General features: G+C 35.0%; 1 protein-coding gene and 1 long non-coding RNA gene across 2 annotated transcripts; both read left to right on the top strand.

The window, feature by feature from the left end:
- Positions 1-352: 352 nt before the first annotated feature.
- On the top strand, positions 353-17,487 carry LOC140148647 (solute carrier family 49 member A3-like). Its single transcript, XM_072170683.1, has 9 exons — positions 353-778; positions 2,968-3,126; positions 4,531-4,824; positions 9,628-9,762; positions 11,230-11,346; positions 12,214-12,366; positions 12,842-12,999; positions 13,904-14,043; positions 14,290-17,487. Exons 1-9 carry the CDS (start codon positions 452-454, stop codon positions 14,421-14,423), a joined length of 1,617 nt encoding a protein of 538 aa, XP_072026784.1. The 5' UTR covers positions 353-451; the 3' UTR covers positions 14,424-17,487.
- Positions 17,488-17,510: 23 nt separating this feature from the next.
- LOC140148642 (uncharacterized) lies at positions 17,511-21,404 on the top strand. The gene is made up of 2 exons (XR_011858507.1): positions 17,511-17,875; positions 20,650-21,404. It is a non-coding gene; the product is annotated as an uncharacterized lncRNA (long non-coding RNA).
- The last annotated feature ends 975 nt before the right edge of the window (positions 21,405-22,379 follow it).

Below are 22,379 nucleotides of genomic sequence, written 5' to 3'. Positions count from 1 at the left end.
ATTCATTAAAGATATGTGTACAAATAAATTAAAACTATGTAGGTAAATGCGACCCGCCGAGCTGGCAGGAATTTCACGCAGCTGAAGTAATCGAGAACCAAGGATATTTTGTTTGGGAATTGCCCTTTGCCATATACTAGAAACGCTTTCAGTGATAAATATTCCTAGTCTCTTTTTTCATGCACCTGCAGGAATAGCGGTGGCAGCCTGTACGAATTATGCTTGAGCCAAAGTCTAGTGCTCGTAGTAAATAATCGAACGATGCCATAGTCTTACACAAAAGCTTACGCAATTAGAAACAAAATACAGGCTAACGTTTCAAGACGGGAATAAGTCTAATCAAAGGGTGTGACCTACAACACTGGTATAGATCTACTCGCGTGAATGAAATACAATAAATACAATACTAAATCAACAAAAGCAAGCTTCAAGGTTCACTAAATAAAGCACGATGACACGCGATAAGGTCAGTGATCACCCAGATTGGGAGAAATATCGGTATACAAAAAACAACACGAAAAACGGTGGTGTTTCCAATGAATACACGAATGGTGTTACTGCTCATTCTGAAAACAACATGTCGGACGGATTTGGTAAAAGCACAGAGCATCTAACGGCATCTGGTGACCATCACGTTGCTACTGTGTCCGGTGGTGTATCGTACGGTACCACAATAGATGACAGAAATCATAATGAGAAAACAGAAAAATATCAAGTATATAAATGGAGGTGGTATGTGCTGGCTACTCTGGCTGTTTTGAATTTTACCAATGCAATGGTAAGTATAGCATGTATAGGCCTAACAGTAACACACAAGAAATAAAATTGAATCTTCATGTATACGATTGATGAGGAGTCATTCATCTTCATTTCATGCTTCACGTGTCATTATAAATTAATTTATTAATTAATTTATAAGATACAATGGGCGTGTATAGGTCTATTATGTGGGATCCCCATACACGCGCACGTCCGCACGTTAACAGCTAATATAGCCAGAGGGGTTTCTACCTCTAAATATTATTGTTTTTTGTTTTGGCTTAAAATGGACAGTACTGACAGTTTATACTAATATTATTTCAGGATTTTGAGTAAAATAGTAACAAAATTAGAATTTGATAGAAATGGTACAAAGTGCTCGGTATCTTGTTTGCATACCCCCCCCGTTTAATCATTATATTCAGAAATTAAATGGTATCGTTTTTGTTCTTGTTAGAACTAGAACTGGCTCCGTTCCTCTGACCGCGGTGCCCCAATTGCGAGCGCGAAGCGCGAGGGAGTTGGATTGTCATTATCATGAGCACGTAACCAGTGCTAGTTAGAACATCAGTCTGTTCACCAACTTATTCATCGACATTTCAAATCATGCTAAATTATCAATTGATAAGAGCATTGTAGGCCCTATAGTACAATTTCTGTACATCTTTAATAAGACTTAAGGGGGTACTACACCCCTCGATGAATTTTCGTCTATTTTTGCATTTTTCTCAAAAACTAATAATACAGTGGTAACAAAAGTTATGTATATTATAGGGGCAAGGAATCCAATTCAGTGACCCAAGACAAGCGATTTGTTATTTATGATATTAAGAACTAAGGTACCGCTAGGATGTACCTCACTTTCTATCATATATACTGAACCGCTTGTCTTGAGTCACTGAAATTTAAGTGTAGTAATTGGATTCCTTGCCCCAATAATATACATAACTTTTGTTACCAGTGTGTTATTATTTTTTGAGAAAAATGCAAAAATAGTCACAAATTTACCACAAGGGTGTAGTACCCCCTTAAGGGATCTGGAATGAGCGTTTCGACAGTATTTTTTGTGGGACATGAGAGCACATCAGACATATCGAATTGCATTCTGAATACGAAGAATGTCTTTCTGATATCAAATAATTTTCATTTTTGAAATTCACGATATAATACAAATTTTATGACAAATTATTAAAATTTGATATTTTTCACATTTTGATCAATAACAGTCCTCGAAGTAAATTGTATAAATCTAACAATATATTCTTAAAGTGTATGTAGCTGGGAGGAAAAGCCGACGATCAATTGAAAATGTTGACCTTTCATATTGAAGATATGGATTTTTTTCCCAAAAAGACCTAATTTTTTTGGTGTTTTGGGAAAAAATCCATATCTTCATATATTCAATACGAAAGGTCAAAATGTTCAATTGATCGTCGGCTTTTTTCATCCCACCTACATACACTTTAAGTATAAATCATCAGATTTATAAAGTTTACTTCGAGTACTGTTAGATATTAAAAATATCAATTTTTAATCATTTGCCATAAAATGTGTATTACATTGCGAATTTCAAAAAATCAAAATTATTTGATCAGAAGGACATTCTTCGTATTCAGAATGCAATTCGATATGTCTGATGTGCTCCAATGTCCCACAATAAATACTGTCCAAACGTTCATACCCAATCCCTTAAGGTTATACGTTGTTAGTAGCCCTACAGCCTGGGATTGAAACCAACATTTATCGGAGAATTGGTCAACCGGTGCATGTATTTTCTAAATAAATAAGAATGAATGAATATTTAAATGTATGTGTCTGCGTACCCAGCAAACACAAAACGTTTTAAAGAAAATGTCGGCTTATCTGGTTATATAAAGGGTAAGTCTATATCATAAATAGGTAGTAAAGTGTACAAAACGTTTTAATAACATTCAAAAACATTTTTCAGAACTTGTTGCAAAACATTCTAATATAATGTTATTTACGTGTTTATAAAATATTTTGCATAAAATGTGTGCCAAAAATATTTTACTATTACATTTAGCATGTTTAGGCAACATTCATTCATCATGAATGGATGTAGACGAATGGTTATCATCACAGATACTCAACACGTATAACTGTGTTATCGTGTAAATCTGACATGCTTATTCAAATAGATATAACATTATTAGTCCTATTATTTTATCATTTCTTTTCCATTTTTAGGCGTGGATATGTTTTGCAGCAGTCACCAATTTCACAGCAGATTATTACAATGTAACAGTTGATGATGTCAATTGGTTATCATTAATCTATTTAGTTGTAACAGTACCTATTGGATTTGTAGCATCATGGGCTCTGGATACTCTGGGACTCAGAGCAACCGTAAGTATAGGTTTGCTATTTTGTTGTTAAATTTGAGTATAATAGCGGTGACCCATATAAAAAAATTTCAGAACACTTCAGAACGCGTTCTGGATGTGTTCAAATTAGAAATCGGAACAAATTTCAGTCAGGTGTTCAAAAGTAAAGTAAAATTTTAGCAGATCAGATCGTCTTTAGAAACATTTGTCCACACGTCTGTAATATCTTTTTGGTACATTCTTACACATCAACATCAGAATCCTCAACCCATACACAAAGACTTGGACAAAGTCAAAAATACTTCAAATGATTCCGGCTTTTATATAGGCACTATCCGTGATTCAAAAATCAACAAATCCAAAAAAAAACCAATCATCGTAACTCAGAATTGGGCATTTTTGCAAAGATCAGTATACAAACTAACACACCTTGTAAGTGATAAGACAGAACACGATCTACGGGTATAAAGGTCACATTTTAGTCAGTGTTGGAGTCTGTCTGGACGGATATTCTTCCCTTTTGTCATTTTTTAATGAAAAAACATATGACAATTTGATTGACTTATCCTTTACTTAATGTAAGTCAATAACAAAATTAAATAGTTTTACTGCTATGTGGGGATCACTGTAGCACAGTAGCATCAGTACCTTTGATCCCGAGGGGGGGGCACTCAACTTTGGAAGTGACGGTATGTGCCTGTCAATAGGCCCCCTCTTTTGAAGTCGACTATACCCGATGACCCCTTTTTTTTAAAAGTCATACCCGATAACCCCCTTTTTTTAGTTGCGGCTACCCAATGACCCCCTTTTATGGTTGCGGCTTACCCAATGACCCCCTTTTTTTCTAGATTTTCTAGAATAGCATCATCAAAATGCAACAAAATAATGCCGAAACTTTCAAATTTTGCTCCATTTTTCAAAATTATGCCGAAACTTTCAAAATTTTGCTCCATTTTTCAAAATTTTCTACCCGATGACCCTTTTTTTGAATCTTATACTCAATGACCCCCTCTTTTCAAAATCTTATACCCAATGACCCCCTTTTTTATTTTGTTTGTACCCAATGACCCCTTTTTAAAAATAACGCTTTGTTACCGATAGGCCCCTACTTCGCGACACCGACAGGCACATACCCGTCACTTCTAAAGTGGAGTGCCCCCCCGGGCTTTGATCATGCAATCCAGACGTCATTCCTCTTGAACACCAAGCTTCAGACGAATCCAACACGCGACCGATGTTTTGGGTTTTCTGAAAAATTTGCAATGTACATTGTTCAAGTTGATAATAAACATAAACAAACTTATTATGCATGTTGGGTTTTTTTTTGGGGGGTGGTGTTTTTTGGGGGGGGGTTTGTAATTCTATGAAAAATAATGGGATCAAAATGACGTTTTGAAGTAACCATCTATATACAATTTATTTACAGATGCTATTTGGTGGCTGGATCAATTTAATCGGGCTAATAGTTCGTTATCTCAGTACCTTACCAGCCGTTCCTGACTCGGGGAGATACGCAGTCGTCATGACTGGCCAGGGCTTAGCTGCTTTTGCTCAGCCATTCCTGTTGTTTGCACCCACCAAACTTGCGGCTACATGGTTTCCAGAAAACCAACGAGTTATTGCAAATTCACTGGGCTCCATGTCCAATCCATTGGGAATCTTGTGTTCGTTTTTACTATCAGCTGGACTGGTAGAGGGACCAGAGGATATTCCTTTTATGGTAAGTAATGGAAAGAAATGGAGAATTTAAATGTAATGTAAAGAGATGTTCGGCCTTTGAAACGGAGTTACAATCAATCAATCAAAGAATCGTTTTTCTCTGGAGTTTGTAATAGGTTAAGCGGGTACTACACCCCTCGATAAATTTGTGTCTATTTTGGCATTTTTGTCAAAAACTAATAACACAGTGGTAACAAAAGTTATGTATATTATAGGGGCAAGGAATCCAATTACCACACTGGAATTTCAGTAACCCAAGACAAGTGGTTCGTTATTTATGATAAGAAATAAGGTACCGCTACGATGTACCTCATTTCCTATCATATATACTGAACCGCTTGTCTTGAGTCACTGAAATTTCAGTGTAGTAAATAGTAATTGGATTCCTTGCCCCAATAATGTACGTAACTTTTGTTACCACTGTGTTATTAGTTTTTGAGAAAAATGCAAAAATAGTCACAAATTTACCAAAGGGGTGTAGTAGCCCCTTAATACATTTGAAACTAAAATATTGCTCCAAAAGCACTTCAAGATTGTAAAATACTTAACAAAAACCTGTACATCTGATGGTGGTGCTGCAGTGGGGCAGGATGGGGAGGGACTGACTTTATCTAAATTCTAACTGTAAGTGTGTAATGTATGCTGATTAGGGTGATTCACAAAAAATGAAATTGGTATTTTTCAACGGGACACCCCCTCATTTTGTTCATTTTGATAATAAAATCATACCTGCAAAATATGAAATAAATTCAAAAAAGTTTAGGGGTGCTACCGGTCAATGAACTTTTGTACACAAAGTCAATGGGATTTATGAGCCATTTTCTTTACAACACAAAAAAGCCATGTTAATTTTCCCTGATTGTGCCAAAAATATTTGATCATAGTGTGAGTAATGTCCTTAAAATAAATGCTAAAGAAAATTGTAAAATGTTAACCCGCTTTCCAGAAAATTGCATTTTTGTGAAAACTGTTACATTTGGGGCAAGGCAGTTGCTGGAACAGCCAAAATATTATGGTACTTGGCTAATATAAAGTTGTGTTTATGGGGCTCTAGTTCTTTCTTTTTTTTTTTTTATCTTTTTTTTTTTTTGTTGTTTCTTTGTTTGTTTTTGCTTTGTTTTGTTTGTAACTGTAAATTATGTTATTCAAGTGTTGAATGTGTGTAGGTTTGTACTTTTATGTAAGTGTAGTGTAATGTTTAATGTGTAATCCAGTAGTAAATGTGTCTTAGCCACTCTAGCTCTTATCACAAGTACCTTGCACAAGGTGTAGTTTTGAACTGGCCACTATCCAATGTTGTGACCCCAATTTATATACATTTCTTTTCAACCATGGTGAATCTAATCCTTCCTGTGGTCATTCAATTCAAACAATACAAATCTTCATCAGGTATGGCCATAATGACCACCCCTGATACAGATGTATGGATTTTGATAGTTACTATTACATAAGATTTCAAAAGCTGGTATCACCATTGGGGTAAACTAATATGTGAAGAATTTTAATCTTTTTTTATCAACAGTTCAAGGCATAAACTTGGGGTGCCTGGTGGGATTCCAGGGATATCCCAGGGTATTCTTTTCTTGAGCTACACTCCCTCTGTCACTTTTGAAACATTTTTATTATTACAGTCAACTATGAACTTTAATTTGGTAAAACCCATGTTTTCACAAAGTTAGGTATATCATTGAACATTTACTTCAGTTTTGCAAGCCTGGTAGACTTTTTAGGCCCTGAAATAAGCGTTTGAAATTTTTGACAAAAGATCCCATTGACTTTGTGTACAAAAGTTCATTGACCGGTAGCACCCCCTAAACTTTTTTGAATTTTTTTCATATTTTGCAGGTATAATTTTATTACCAAAATGAACACAATGAGGGGGTGTCCCGTTGAAAAATATCAATTTCATTTTTTGTGAATCACCTGATGATACAACTCTTTTACTTAGTTCATCTGATCCCAATATTCTGCAAAATGATCTTAATGCTAACCTGAATAACATTGCTGATTGGTTCCAGGCTAACAATTTAACTCTAAACATAAAGAAAACTAAACTGATGTTATTTGGAACAAGACAGGCTCTTCACAAATTTAACAATGTTTCTCTTGTCTATGGAAATGAACACATTGAAAGAGTGGAAAAGTATAAATAATAAGGAGTTACCTTTGATTCACATCTATCATGGAATGAACATGTAAATTATTTATCTTCTAACATATCTAAGCGTATAGGGGTTATTCGTAGAGTAAAGCAATACCTTCCTTTGAAAACTGTCAAAATGCTTTCGCAAGCCCTTGTCTTTCCTCATTTTGACTACTGCAGTTCTGTTTGGTCCAATTTCAGTGCCTGTCACAAAAATGAGCTCCAAATTTTGCATAATAGGCTAGCCCGTGTTTTGCTCTCCGCAGACATCAGAACTTCTGTAGACAATATGATGAGGGACCTGGACTGGGTTAAACTTAGCTGGTGATGGGAGCATCAATTACTTATTTTAACTTTTAAATGTCTCACACAAATTGCTCCTGAGTATCTTTCTTCTAATTTTACCTTCACTCATTCTACACATTCTAAATGTACAAGGGGTCAATCTCAAAAATGCTTGGTTGTTCCCAAGGAGCTTTTAAATAGAAATAGAGTCGCAATAGATTATATAATCTTTTGTTCGTTTGATGCCGATTAGAAGTTGCGACAGGCTATTCATAAAAGTGGTACCATTGTTTCGAATAAAGGGTTCCGCCATTAAATTGGTCACTGATCCGGCATCATATTAACACTCTACACAACAGGCGAGTATCAATAAGTGACCACACTACAGTCATGTGTAAGGGCAGTCATGTGTAAAGTGGTACCATTGTACTCAATGTATCCCAAATGTGTGCTTGTGTGGGTCTGAAGACTATAAGGAGGCTTTAGCTGTCGATGCAATCATCTTTACCACCCACCTGACGATAGGTGTTTCATTTAAATAAATTGAATGCTCTTGGTGATCGATTACACATTAGAATGTATGAAGGCTGCCATTTCCAGTCCATATATCTATATTTAGAGAATAAAGGTATTGTTATTAGCCGCTGGAGTGCATCTATCGTCTCATATAACACGGGCGACATCATTATTTTAAGTAAAACAACGAGGCAGAGCCGAGTTGTTTTACGCTAAAAATAATGATGTCGCCCGTGTTGTATGAGACGATAGATGCACGACAGCGGCTAAAAACAATACCTTTATTCTCATTCTTAAACACTTCAATTCAAAATAATAAAAATATCATAAGTATTACAAATGTTAATCAAATTAAATTCTACATTTTACAAGGAATTACCAGGGGGGCCGGCCAAGATTGGCTCAATTTTGACGTCGTCATTGGTTTTACACGTAAACACAAAAATGTCTCAAATTATTCCAAAACTGTACGTATGTTATTAAGCACTATTTTATCAGTCTAAATCCGTTGAGGTTCGCCAGTGAACCTCATTGTAAGTACTGTTTTTTTGTTTTTTTTTATATGAATAACGCACGATATGTTACGATATATACTGAAAATTTCCCCCACGTATATCAATGAGTTTACGTAGTGTAGTGGTTACGGGTCTCGCCTCCCACGCACAGGGTCCCAAGATCGAGTCCCATCTCCGGCGATGATTAAAAAATTTTCTTCTTCTTTTTTCTTTGAATTTAAAATTATTTATTTTCATGTGAAAATGTATATATTGCACTGGGAAATATATTTTGTGCATTTTTTTTCTGTAATGGGGCCACCCGGCCAATAGAGCTAAAAACGGATCTTGGCTCCGGGAAAAAATAATTGCGTCCATCGTGCAGGCAGTGTTGCCGTCATATTGTCTGTTTTGTTTACGCTTTTGGCTGTTGCCACATTGAATAATGTAGTCCACCATCGTCTGGGAATTACCTAGGGCTTAAAATCGACCAGTCCCGTTGTTGCAGTGCGCCCACCATTGTTTCAAAAAGCGAGTACGCGTATCGCGTCGATACACACGCGCTGACCCGTGTGATATCGTGTCATATCACACGGGTAAGAACCAATAAGATTACAGGAACATTCTCAAGTGTTTAAGAATACACTATAATGGTAATCGCTATACGTATACATGTAAGTATAAGTATAGGCCTATAAAGGTTGTTTTTAAGAAATTTCCATTTAATGTTATTTTAAGAAGGAGATTGGTATAGAAATAGTGGCGTACCCAAAGAGGGGAGGGGATTGGGGAGGGACAGATTCACCTCTGTGAGAAGTCTTGGGAGGGGGGAAAGGGGAGGAGGGGATATGGAGAATGAGAGAGGGCTGGAGGAAGGGATAATAAAGGCAAGTAGATAAATAGAAATATAAGGAAAATGATGGGAATGAGAGAGGGAGGGTGAGAGGGGACAATGAGAGCGAAGGAGTGATAAAATGTAGGCCTAGGAAAAAATAAGTACAGAGAAGGGAAAAGAAGTTAAAGGAACATATAGAATTATAATCAGGTCTTCCAGGGAGACCAGTACATTTGTATTGATGGAATTTCCTGAATAAATAACGAATAAATAAATAAATAAATAAATAAATAAATATCAATCCCTCGCCCCAACTTCAGACCACGGTCTTTTTAAGCTTTATATAGGTGAAGCCAGTGGCTTCAAAAAATCTTTTGTAGATTAAAATTTAAATCAAAATTCCGGATTTTATTCAAATATTTTGAAATAAAAGTGTTTGATTGGTTACATTAACAACGACTATACTCGAGTTCGTACTTTTCCAAATTAATTCATTTATTAAAAACATTATTTTCATTTGCTTTTCCTCAGTTATGGGTGTATATTATTCCAGGAGGCGTCGCATGTGCAATGGTAACATTTGGTATTTGTAGTGCCGAGCCACCTACACCACCTTCAGCAAGTGCCGCAAGTGACCACGAAAGTTTCTTTCAGGGATTAAAAAAGGTAAGCGTGAAATCATAAAAATAAATATCGCATATACCGTAAAAACTCGATAGTTAGCATAATGCTTACTATCGGGCGCTTTTGAAAACATGAAACTGTACCAAAGTCTGACGCTTTACCAACTAAGCTAATGGGTTTGAGACACACATTTGCAGGTTTACTTGTTCGTATTATGTGTATCGATGATTTGCTCAAAACCTTTTACACTTTTGTGGATGGAGCTCTTCATGTTTGCATGTTTTAAAAGCGCTCGATAGTAAGCACATATGCTAACTATCGAGTTTTTACGTTATAGGTTTTGAATATGCAAAGACTGTGTCTCCTAGAAGATTTTTAAAGTCTGTTTTCAAGTCTGTTTGAAAGGTTGGCGTTTGTGTATACGACATACTTTATTTTTACCTATATGGTTGATCAATTTATGATACATTAACAAACATCCGATAGAACGTATAGTAAAAAGAATTAAAGAATTGTATAATGGCTTATTCTTATAAGACCCATTCCATATCAACTCAGGGATGTGCACCGCAGCACCTCTTCAATTTTTTCTTTTTCTGTGTGGTGGTAGATATTGATGAAAAGTAAAATCCCGAAAATTTGAGCTTCATACTCCATTTCGTTTTCCCGTGGCATCAATTTGAAATTTAGGGGGTCAGCATAAAAATGTGTTGTAACGCGAAAGACGACGTTTGGAGGTCCATAAATGTATAAAGGCAACCCTTTACAACTGTATGTATCCTGGGATACTTATTTGTGTAGAATTCAAATCTGGCATCAGAAAACTTGTAACTCCTTTACTTTAAATGATATAGGGCCCTCAAAATGCAACTTCGTCCATCCAGGACCAACTTTGGGGGGTCGGAACTCCAAAAGTAAAAATAATTTTACTGTCCATTTTTTTTGCCAGTCAGAGCCCTTTGGTAGGACATTACTCTTATCAATATTGAGCCTATTACCCCCTGAATGGACTTTTATTTTTACTTTTGAGTATCTGACCCATACAAAGTTGGTCCAATTGTACATTTTTTGCATTTTGACCCCCTGAAATCTTTTAAAGTCCTTGGAGTTAAAGTTTTCTGATGCCAGATTTGAATTCTCATGGCTTCAACAAGTATCCCAGGTTTGCATACTTTTCATAGTTTGTAAGGGTGCCCTTTATTGATTTATGGACATCCAAACGTCAGTCTTATGTACACACATTTTTGGATGCTGACCCCTAAATTTCAAATTGATGCCACGGGGATGACAAAATCGAAATGGAGTATGAAGCTCAAATTTCGGATTTTACTTTCATCAATATGGACTAAACCACACCCCCTAAATTTCAAATTGAAAAAAAAAAATTGAAGAGGTGCTGCAATATCTACATCCCTGAGTTGACATGGAATGGGTCATAAGTCACAATAGCTACAATGTCAATGTCATTTCTTTTAACTTTATTCAATCAAATGTTTTGTTTGCATCTAGTGTGTTCGGAATTTGCCATACATGATATTGTTTCTATGCTTCGGAGGAGGTTATGCCTTATTCAACGCTTTCAGCACATTTTTAGAGCAAATTGTTTGCCCCAACGGTTATGACGATGTGAGTATATATTGTTTTATATAATAATATATAACAACAACAATAGCAATAATGATAATGTATTACATTATAAATATGGAAAAGAAAAAAACAGAATTGAAGAAAATGAAGACGAAGAAGAAGACGATATACGTTGTGTTTGTTGTTGTTATTGTTGTTGTTGTTGTTGTTGTTGTTGTTGTTGTTGTTGTTTTTAGAGTAAGAGTGGAACACCGTATTGACAAGACCAATGGTATATCTTCTTTTGTGAAAAAGAAGTCCGGACGAGAAACACAATTTTGAATTGTCATTGTGAATCTTCAGTAGAGCAGTAACTCTTTTATGAAACAGAGTGGCAGGTCGGGGGAGTGGATGTTGGTATACTGCAACTTTGGAGGTGACGCGTATGTAGAGCTGTTAAGACCCACTTTTTCAGAATTGCTGTCACCCAAAGACTCCTTACTATTCCATTCCACCTGTCACCCAAAGACCCTTATTTTTCAATTTGAACAGCAACTTTCATTTAATGACTGATTTTGTTACTTATTTTGAAATAACAAAGCCATTTGAAACCATTTTCAACTAGAAATTCAATGTTCGAGGCTTCTTTTGGCGCTCACCCGAAGATCCCATTTGAAAAAAGTCATATTCTCACCCAATGCCCTTCCATTTCTCACTCAATGACCCCATATTTTGTCCATTTTGCTCTCACGTACCCAACATGCCCAAATGTCAAAAATCGTGCTCTCACCCACTGACCCCATATTTTTTATATTTTGCTCTCACCGAATGCACCTTACTGTCAAAATGTCAGTCCTACATTTTATATTGAAGTGAGCCCCCCCTATCGTCTATACAAGTAACACGTATGATATTTGTTTATTACAGGATTTTGCGGGCCTGCTTGGAGGCCTTATGATTGCCTGTGGTATTTTAGGAGCAATAATTTCGGGATTATACGTAGATAAAACGGGGCATTTTACCCCAGTAGTTAAGGTGGCGTTTGCAATGGCGACCTTATTCTCCATAGTCTTTGTTGTGGTAAGTATATAAAGATATTTTAAGGCGTTTTAATATCAGGATATACAAAAAGATGGATGACTTGGGTCATGTTGGTAATGGGTAATGGATCATATGACAGACCGTTATTATTCCAAGACAAGAAAAGTCATTTTGGGTATTTGGTAAAGATAGGCTATTATATAGGTGTTCTGTATCAGTAGATTCCGGCAGTGGCGTAGCGTGGGTCATCTGATTGGGGGGGGGGGGCACAAGCCGTTTTTCGGCCATTTTCCTATGGGATTTTTAAAATTTCAGATCGATTGGGGGACACGTGCCCCCCCGTGCCCCTACGACGCTACGCCGCTGGATTCCCGTATGCATCAAAGTACATCTGCAAAACTAGCCAGTAGCATGCAATAATCGTTCCATTTCAGAAAGTCAGTCGGATGTCTTTTTCAGCACTAAGTCATGTAGTATGAAACTGTTTCTCTTGTTTTGGTTTTACCTTTCACAGTGTGCAATATTTCCTAAATTAGGCATCGGTTTGGCTATCGGTGCTGTCGGGTTTGGCTTCTTTGGATTTGCTATGTTTCCCATAGCATTAGAATTAGGTGTGGAATGTACATATCCAGTCGCAGAAGGAACAAGTGCAGGATTTTTACAAATTTCAGGGTAAGTTATAAAAGTAAAAGAAAACTATTTGAGCTAGTTGTAAATTATTTTAAGACAATCAAGATAGGTGATACATTACAATCATATTTTATTTGTAAATGTAGCAACATTTTCAAGCAAAGTTTTGATTGCTTGATTGATTCATTGCAGACAATCAAAATAGATGATATATATTTTATTACTAGTTGTTAAATATTTTAGACAAGCAATAGAAGTGATATGTCATGTATGTAGGCTATATATTAAAACAAGATTTGGAAACTCTATAAAGACATGTATTCCCTGATAGAATTTGAAGAACAAACTTGATTCACAGGATGGTTTTTAATGCTATGCGTGCTAGCCATAGGCCTCAACATAAAAAGTTTTGAGATATTTTGTCAAAATATCAAGAGCTATCTTAAGAACCACTGAACCAATACTAGGCTTGTTTGTACTCATTTTAATGCATTTTTCAAGCTGATTCCAAATATGGTCATGAAAACTTACAATTCTGAAATTTTTTGAATTTTGAATTTTTTTTAACTTGTCGTCAGTCAACACCAACGTGGAGAGAGTTTAAGACTCTTCAAAACTGGGTGTTACCCTAAAAGTGGGTAACCCTGGCATACAGAGGTAACTTCTAATATCTGATAGATTTATATGTTAAAAATGGCATGCAGAAATATGCTGAACTGTATACTTTTGCATGTCAAAGTTACCCCATTTACGGTACTGAGTGTTGGACATGTTGGAAGTACAACTGTTTATTGTTTTAAAGGAGTCGAGTATCATCAGGAGAAATCATACTATGTTGAAAATTGCCATCTACAAAATATGACACATGCAGTGCATGAATTTGTATTTAAACCTAACCTTGGTATAATTTCTTTGATTCGTTTGATATCCATCTAATATATTATAGGCAACTTCAAGGAATAATCCTTATCATAATAGGACAATTTACAGCACCACTTATACCAATAGAAGATGCACCAGAACAACAATGTAAAAATGCAACCGATGTAATGGATGGAGAAGAACTCACAATACCGGACATGAGTAGTAAGTCCCAGCAAACACATACACTTTTAAAATGTTTATGGGGGGGGGAGTCAAATGGTAATGTCGGATGATATAAATTGTTTCTCAAAATTGCAATACATTTTGTCAACTCCTTAATAACATTATGTTGGAATATTGTTGACGGTGTTCAGGAAACATACTGTCATAATAATTCGTATTATGATACGTAGTAAAAAATGATATATAATTGAATGACTTTTCGAATGTTCTTTTGTTTCATTTCAGTTCCATTGTATATTTTTGCTGGCTATGCTGTAGTATGCTGTGTAATACTTTTAATATTTTTTAAAACTGATTATAAACGAGTGTCAGCTGAAGAAAGAAGGCAGGATGCCATCACAGAAACGACACAATTTTAGTTAAGTAACGCAGCTCTATAGTTTATTGCATCCATCAATCAAGAACTCTTACTCATCTTTACGCATGCATCTGGACGTTCAACGTATGCCTATAAGAAACATTACCATGTTCATGTAAGAGCGAACATATTCAAGTGTTGATGAATTATAAAGAACTGTGTTTTCAACGACTAAAGTAGTAATATTTTACACATAAATGGATAAAACCTCACATGGTTATCGTGTAATTTCATAATTCTTTGATACAAATCCTGTACATCATCAGCTGCTTCCTGTTCGAGCTGGATTAGGTCCCGCTTTTAGGACTTGGTCATACATATGCGGAAGAAAGTAGTTCCCTTCTGTTCGTCTCTGTTGAGTGTTCTGTTCCTCCCCTTTCTTATCCAGATGGCTTCCTTTATGTGTCTCCTCTTTCTGTTCTGTTCGCTGTCTTTGATTTGCGACTCTATGGCTTAAAAGCAGTGCTAATGCCATGTTTCTTAAAAACTCGCCTCATGCGTTTGAAGAGTCCTTTCCCCCTAGATTTGGACTCGATTTAAGTATGCAACATCAACTCAAATTTTGGATTTGTATGAAAGAATTCTGGAATATAACTGTTCTACTGACAATCATGATGAACTTATTTGCGGGACACACGTGGTCTTTGGTAAAATTTACCTAATGATTACCAATACATGCATGGCGTTTAATATGCAATACACTAGTAGGCCGAAGTTTTCTTTGTGATTGTGAGGTATAAGCTTCCAAAGTGACTCCATGAGAGATTTCAGTTCATACTATGTGTTTTAAACTTATTTGTAATGTGTTAATTTATAATATTTGAAGGGCCTTACCGATCAAAACTGCCTTTGTGTGTGTGAAACACTCCTAGCGAACCACAGCAAAACCCAACAACTTATGCACAACTTCCAGGACTGAACTTTGTCATTCAAGAGCATAATAGAATTGGATATTCTTTGACAATTGGGACCCTCACTTGTCAGAGAATATCCAATATTTTATGCTCTTGGAAACGGGCTTTGAGAAGGAAAACGAATCCTCCCACTGATTTTTGATAGAAACATGTCTGTATTTATGCAAAGCCTCTGTAAAAAACAGTATACATGGTATAAATGGCTCTGCTGTTTTTTTACATATTTATTGTTATTGAATTGTAAAGGGCACCAGTAATGTATGATGTAAATGTGTTGATATATTCAGCAATTAACTAATCAAAAAGCCTGTGGAACTGAAGGGAGCTATATGCACAACATATTTTAATATTTATACTTGTAAATGCAATATTTAATGCGCCGAATGATACGCACAAATTGCAGTTGATGACGTTCCTTGTTGGTATTTTATATTCAAAAGTTTTTGCATAGCATATTTGAAAAGAAACAAACATGCATATGATATTCTTGTAACTTGTATATATCACATAACTTGCCCAACAATGTTTAATCGATATGCAATAATCATGAGCCTTTTGTATCGCTCGTACATTTAATTACGTTTAATTATCTGTTGTATAATATTACGGTATTTTTACTTCAATGAGGATGTAAGGTTTAGATATTAGCCAAAAAACAAATCGGCAAATCAGTCCAACATCGGGATCATCTTCAAGAGAAACTAAAGAAACTAAAGCAACTGTTTTAAACTGTTGCAATTTGGTAGTTCACAACTTCACAGCATCTTGCGAATGGTAGTGAGCTTTGGCAAAAATTACATTGATCATTTCATAGCGAGCATAGAAGAATTCAATATCACAGATATCCTGTGGTTCTTGGGTTGTGTTGCTGCTTCTACCAACAATACCTAGTCTACCCTTATGTCGATGACATAAACTTTCGAATGTTAGGTTTATACCATCACATATACGATTGGGATAGAAGCAAGCTGTCATTTTTTCGCCAATTATATGCCGAACCATGCAGCTGTATATGAATGTTTGAGTTGTCGACCGCCGATTGTATAATTATCTCGTATAGTCCTATATTTGTGCGCAATTAAATAATTTGGCATTTAAAAAATATCTTAAATACTTGTATGCTTTAATTAATTTCACATGATTAACCTGTATTGTGCACATGTGTTATTATCAGGGATAGACCTTTAAACACTCCTCGAAGTAAACTTTATAAATCTAATGATATGTGCCAGTACTTAAAGTGTATGTATAGCTGCGAGGAAAAGCGGACCATCATATGAACATTTTGACCTTTCGTATTGAAGATATACATGAAGTTTTAACAATTGTATGTCTTTTATGAAACTTCATGTATATCATCAATAGAAATAGAAAAGGTCAAAATGATCATAATATAATCAGTGATGATGGTCGGCTTTTCATCCCGGTTACATACACTTTAAGTACGTAGCATTAGATTTCTAAAGTCTACCTTATTAATAATTTGCCATATAATATCCAAAGCATACCGGTACCGTCACAATATTTTGTGTCATGTATATTTAAAGTGGTTTTCATAGCTTGATGAAAAGGTGCTGAGATCTCCTCTATTTGCTGTGTGTCTTAAAATGTATTAATAACCTTGACTCAATTTGACTCAATCTGATATGAAATGACTTCCAACTTTGCCATATTTGTAACGTACTCGTAGGATAGTTCCTCTTTTAACAATGTACAATACATTTGTACTTTGTAGAATATATGTAGTAGTTAATTGTTTATTATACAAACATATGTAGGCCTACAGGTAAAATGCGTGTAATGCTAATGGCTTATAGGCCTACCTCAAAAAATTAACAATTTATCCACCGAATTTTATGCATTATGTTTTCAGAATCTTACATCCGATACTTATGCATTAACCTATATAGTAATGCCGGCGTGCCTGACCTGAGGCAGGGGCGATTGTCCTTCCTGGCAAGAAAAAAACATTCGGTAAACACTTTAATTTGAGTATAAAATAGGGTTAAATTGTAAATTTTTGCGCGAATGAACCCAGTATCAACCCCCCCCCCCCGACAAGAAGTCCAGGCACGACGTGGCATATACAGCTGTCTATCTATTTCGCCAATTGGATAGTATAGCCGTATTTGTACATGAAGGAAATTCTGAAAACTTTTAAGTTTTAAAATATGACAATATTTGATGGATGTTTTTTCAAACAATAGGCCTACACAATTTATATAAAATATATTTGAAATTACTGATTTGCTTGTACAATAATGTGTATTGTGCTCAGTCCATCCAATTCTATACCATGGTCCTCAGAACACACGTGTGTTCGCATTCTACGAACACTAAACGATGAATCCTGGACCAAGTTTAATACGGAAGAATTTTGGAATTATTGGACACGATAAATTTCAGATTTTTCCCTCGAGATTTTCATTTACTATTTTCAGGACTATTCCTCGTCATGATAATCTTTTAATGCTTAGCTTAGGTGATAACAACTCAATCAATTGGAACTGGTGTTACCAAACAATGATTCTAAATTAAGGCTAGCTTCAGACTCCGTATTGTACGTACAATATTGTATGTACAATACTTTTCGTGACGTCAAAAAGTATTACACGTGCAATAAATATACGTGCCACGACGAGTTGAATCAGATTAAATAACGCGCTTTAACCCTTACGGTTCATTGTTTGCTAAATCCAAGCGAGGTCACCAGAAAATCTATGCAAGAGAAATTTCTACTGCTGATGATGAAAAATCCTAGAGTGCGTTTGGAGGTTTTTTCTGCACTTTACCAGTAGCCCTAATAAATTCATAAAACAATAAAAATCAAATAAAGATTTAGGGCAAATGTTTTTATTCACTGCTCATCTGATCCACTTTCCCATGAAACTAAATACCGATACTCCTTAGTTTTTCCCTGACTTTCCAGACATAATTATGAGTAAACATCAAATTTAATGTTTACAAAACAATCAAATATATATACATTCTTTTGCATTTTGTACATAAATATTGATATCAATAATGTAGGCCTACAAACATCAAAAAAGGGGGCCTAAGAGTATGTCTATTTTTAATCATATACTAATTCCGCCATGCCCAAACATATCTTATTATGAAATCGTGTAATGGAACCCAAATTCCAATCAAAAATAAAAACAAATTTGTTATCAAATACACTAGGCCTATACATTGTATTATAGGAATTTAATAGATGGTTCATTTTAATAAATAAATAGATTAACACGGGTAATGGACAAGAAATATTTGGCAATACCGGATTTACCAGAGAGCCAGTGGATAAAGAAATTAATTAAAATGAAAACAAATTAAATGAGAAAATGAAAGCAAGGACATTTGGCGAAGTATTGTTTTAGAATTCGAAGGAGTCCTAAATGTTATCCTGGCCCCAGGACACTGATTAATGTAAATTCGACCCATAGTTATTTTATCTACTTTTGCCAGCATTCAATCTGTTCAATGTGATTTGTGCCTATTTTTAATAAAATTCCGAAATCTGACGTATCAACGTTGTATCGTGCACAAATTATGATTCGAGACTATTTCATTTGACACGGTTGTATGGATTTCAGAAGATCGGTCCTATAATAGATATCGATTAGAGAATTACAGCAAGAGGCTTTGAGGATGCCGTAATCCTCTTGACCATCAACCAATCAGAGAGACATATTTCAGAATATATTCGTAGGGCTGAAACTCTTTCAACTCTGAAATATATATTTCAAGTAATCTCGTTTCACACTTTGGCTTGCAATAAAGCCACGAAGGGGCGGTAATGTTAATATACGATTTCAGTCAAATAGGGCCTATTGGTATACGATTTCGGTCAACTATTTGGCTATCCTTTGCCCAAAATTATGAAATGTTTATTAGTAACAACAACTCTTAGGAGGGTTTTCGAGTAATTTTTAGCAAAATAATGAGGTTAAATAAAAGAAAACCCACTTACAATTTTGGACGCTTAACTGTGGTGTTCTAGGGGAATTAAAAGATCACAATTAACATGTTTAATTCAAAATCGTTGTCCTACAAGCACATATTCAGATTGTGTGAACATTACAAATACAAACAATATGGTTGAAAAATAAATAGCCATTTAAAAATGATTTTAAAAGATCGTCTATTTTGTAGCTTTATGACACTGAATAGGCCAAATATCTGCCTCTGACGAAAAAAAAATGTTTTCCATGCTGATTTGTTTTTGTAACAAGTACCGTATGTCATTTCAAAAAGACAGAAAAAAGGCGGATATTACTTTTTAAAAACTCAACGCATTACTATTAATACGCCTATAATTAATGAATGAAAAAGTATAGAAGGCGTTGCATCCGGTTCTGATGAGGGGGGGGGGCACAAGCCGTTTTCGGCAGTTTTCCTATGGGATTTTCTAATATTTCAGATCAATGGGGGGGTCTTCCGTGCCCCTAACGCTACGGTTACTGCATTAACACGTTTATGGATGTATTGTGATGATCATAAGTAGGCCTATCATAACATGCCTCAACGATATCAATATGTAAAAAGGTGTTGCAAATTCATAACACAGCGTGTTATAATGTAACGAATGCTATGCCAAAACTTTAAAATTAACAAAAATATCAGTATCAATAAAATCAGAACCAGAATAAATACAAAGGCCTACAAATAATACTTTTAAACTTTCTAAATCAATATATGACTAAATATCAGTATAAATGAATCTCTAAATCAATTAATCAATCAGTTATCAATCAATCAATCAATCAATCAATAAATAAATAAATAAATAAATAAATAAATAAATAAATAAATAAATAAATAAATAAATAAATAAATAAATAAATAAATAAATAAATAAATAAATAAATAAATAAATAAATAAATAAATAAATAGGCCTAAATAGATAAATCTATAAATAAATAAATAAGATCTGAATGTGCCATTTATATTATTATTACAATTTTAATATTATTAATATTAGTATTAATACGACGTATTATTAACTTTAAAAAGGTGCCCATTGATTATATAATAATTCAAGTACATTTGAATCATGGTAGGTATTATGATACCTACCATGGTTGAATACTCTAAGAAGACATTAAAAGATGTTCATCATTCCGTGCATTCACTAAATTTAGAACTCTTAGAAATTTGGCAACTCCGTATCAATTAAGCAACCAATGATTGTAGCAAAATATATATTTTCCCGGTACATACTATTTATTGCACGTGTAATACTTTTTGACGTCACGAAAAGTATTGTACATACAATATTGTACGTACAATATGGAGTCTGAAGCGCGCTTAAGAGTCATTGTCTTTTGGGAACAAACCCCTCACTCAAACTCCTGACATGCATGACGCGTGGTCATGTTATAAAATGTATTATATAAGGAAAAATTAATACCACAGAATGTTTTGATAGTAGTTGCATTAATAGATGCTTATCTGTATAAATTTTGAACTAAATAGTATTTATTTTTGTAAATAATGTACAATGTGTTAATCATAGATATTATATGTAAATGACTAGACGAATGACAGGTCTTGGATTTTGACGAGCATGCAAATTAATTGGTGTTTACATTCGTGACGTCATTTGAAATTGTATTTCGTATTGTATTTGCCATTTTCTTTCCACTACTGTTATACATGTATTATTATATATTGTGAATTACCATAGCTGTGGTGTTAGTCAAATATGTTATGAAACTTAATTTTCTGTCAATGACCCCATGTTGACATTGGCAAAATGAGCTTTATTTTCGCTCAAAATGGTTCAACTTTGTGAGGTCATAAAGTAGTCTTTGATTTTGTTATCCTAACTACAGTTCGCCATTTGAGAAGTGAACTTTGACGTACTATCTTTTATGAAGACGTATAATACGCCTAATTGTAGTGCTGTGGGTGTGAGGTACATGGGTGCTTTAACCTCTGTATGCCGTTGTCTGCGTCAATACATTCATGAGTTTGGAGACTGATATCCCAGCAAACACAAAACATTTCATTTCGGGTTATGGTTTAAAACGTTTTAATAATATTCAAAAACATTGTTTAAAATTTGCTGCAAAATATTCTAACATAATGTTAGATAACCGTTGAGAAAATAGTTTTTGCAAAACATATGCCAAAAAATACCCATGTACCACTGTGAACTCAGGTTAGATAGTCCAGCTGGTATAATAACTCACGACCGGTATTAAATCGTGAGGTCCGGGGATCAAACCCCTGGGTCCTGATTTGTTTCTGCTCTCTCAATTTATTATATGTCAGTTTGCATAAGCTTCATATGGTCATTTAAATAATAATTTCTTGGGCTTATATCAATTATATCCGATCCTCACATATAGCCTATTAATAATTGTTATGTATCGCATTGTCTTGTGGTGTTTTTGCTATAAAATGTTTTCAAACGTTTTTACCAAAGCCAAGATCACGATTTTAATTTTTTTAAACATTTTTGTGTTTGCTGTGATAACTATTTCCAGTCGATTTTGACATGAGGGAGCTACCACACTTGATCCATAAAAGTTTATTGTCACTATGTATACATTTTTGTTATATTGCCATACAATAATTGTTATAAAATCATATGTCAGTACAAATATGCATCACGGCTGTGTTTTTTTCCCTTTTATGTTGCATCAGCTTGATGATTCAAACCATGACAAAACCCTAGCCCTTTATCCCTGGTACAACTTACAATGGGAAAATAATTCAAAGTTACTATTTACATTAAACCGGTGCATTTCGAAAGGGTAATCCTTCCTTTACAACCACATAATGTGTCCGAAGCAGGAAATACCGTAATTTAAACGTGTTTACTGCCGCGGACACGCTAGAAAAGATTGCGAAGAGGCGTTTACGGTTAATGCCGTACGGCTGACGTGCGACGGCTGACGTGCGACGGCTGACTTGCGACGGCTGACGTGCGACATCGTCTGATTCACGTTATACTCTATTTATATGCAGCACAGCTTTGAACGGCGTTGTAGAGATGCATTCAAGCACATCGGTTTGGTTTAAGAAGTCAGCAAGT

Source organism: Amphiura filiformis, chromosome 1 (genome assembly GCF_039555335.1).
Source record: "Amphiura filiformis chromosome 1, Afil_fr2py, whole genome shotgun sequence".
NCBI classification, from domain to species: domain Eukaryota; kingdom Metazoa; phylum Echinodermata; class Ophiuroidea; order Amphilepidida; family Amphiuridae; genus Amphiura; species Amphiura filiformis.
Note: the sequence above shows the minus strand (reverse complement) of the source record. Positions and strands in the feature narration are given on the sequence as shown.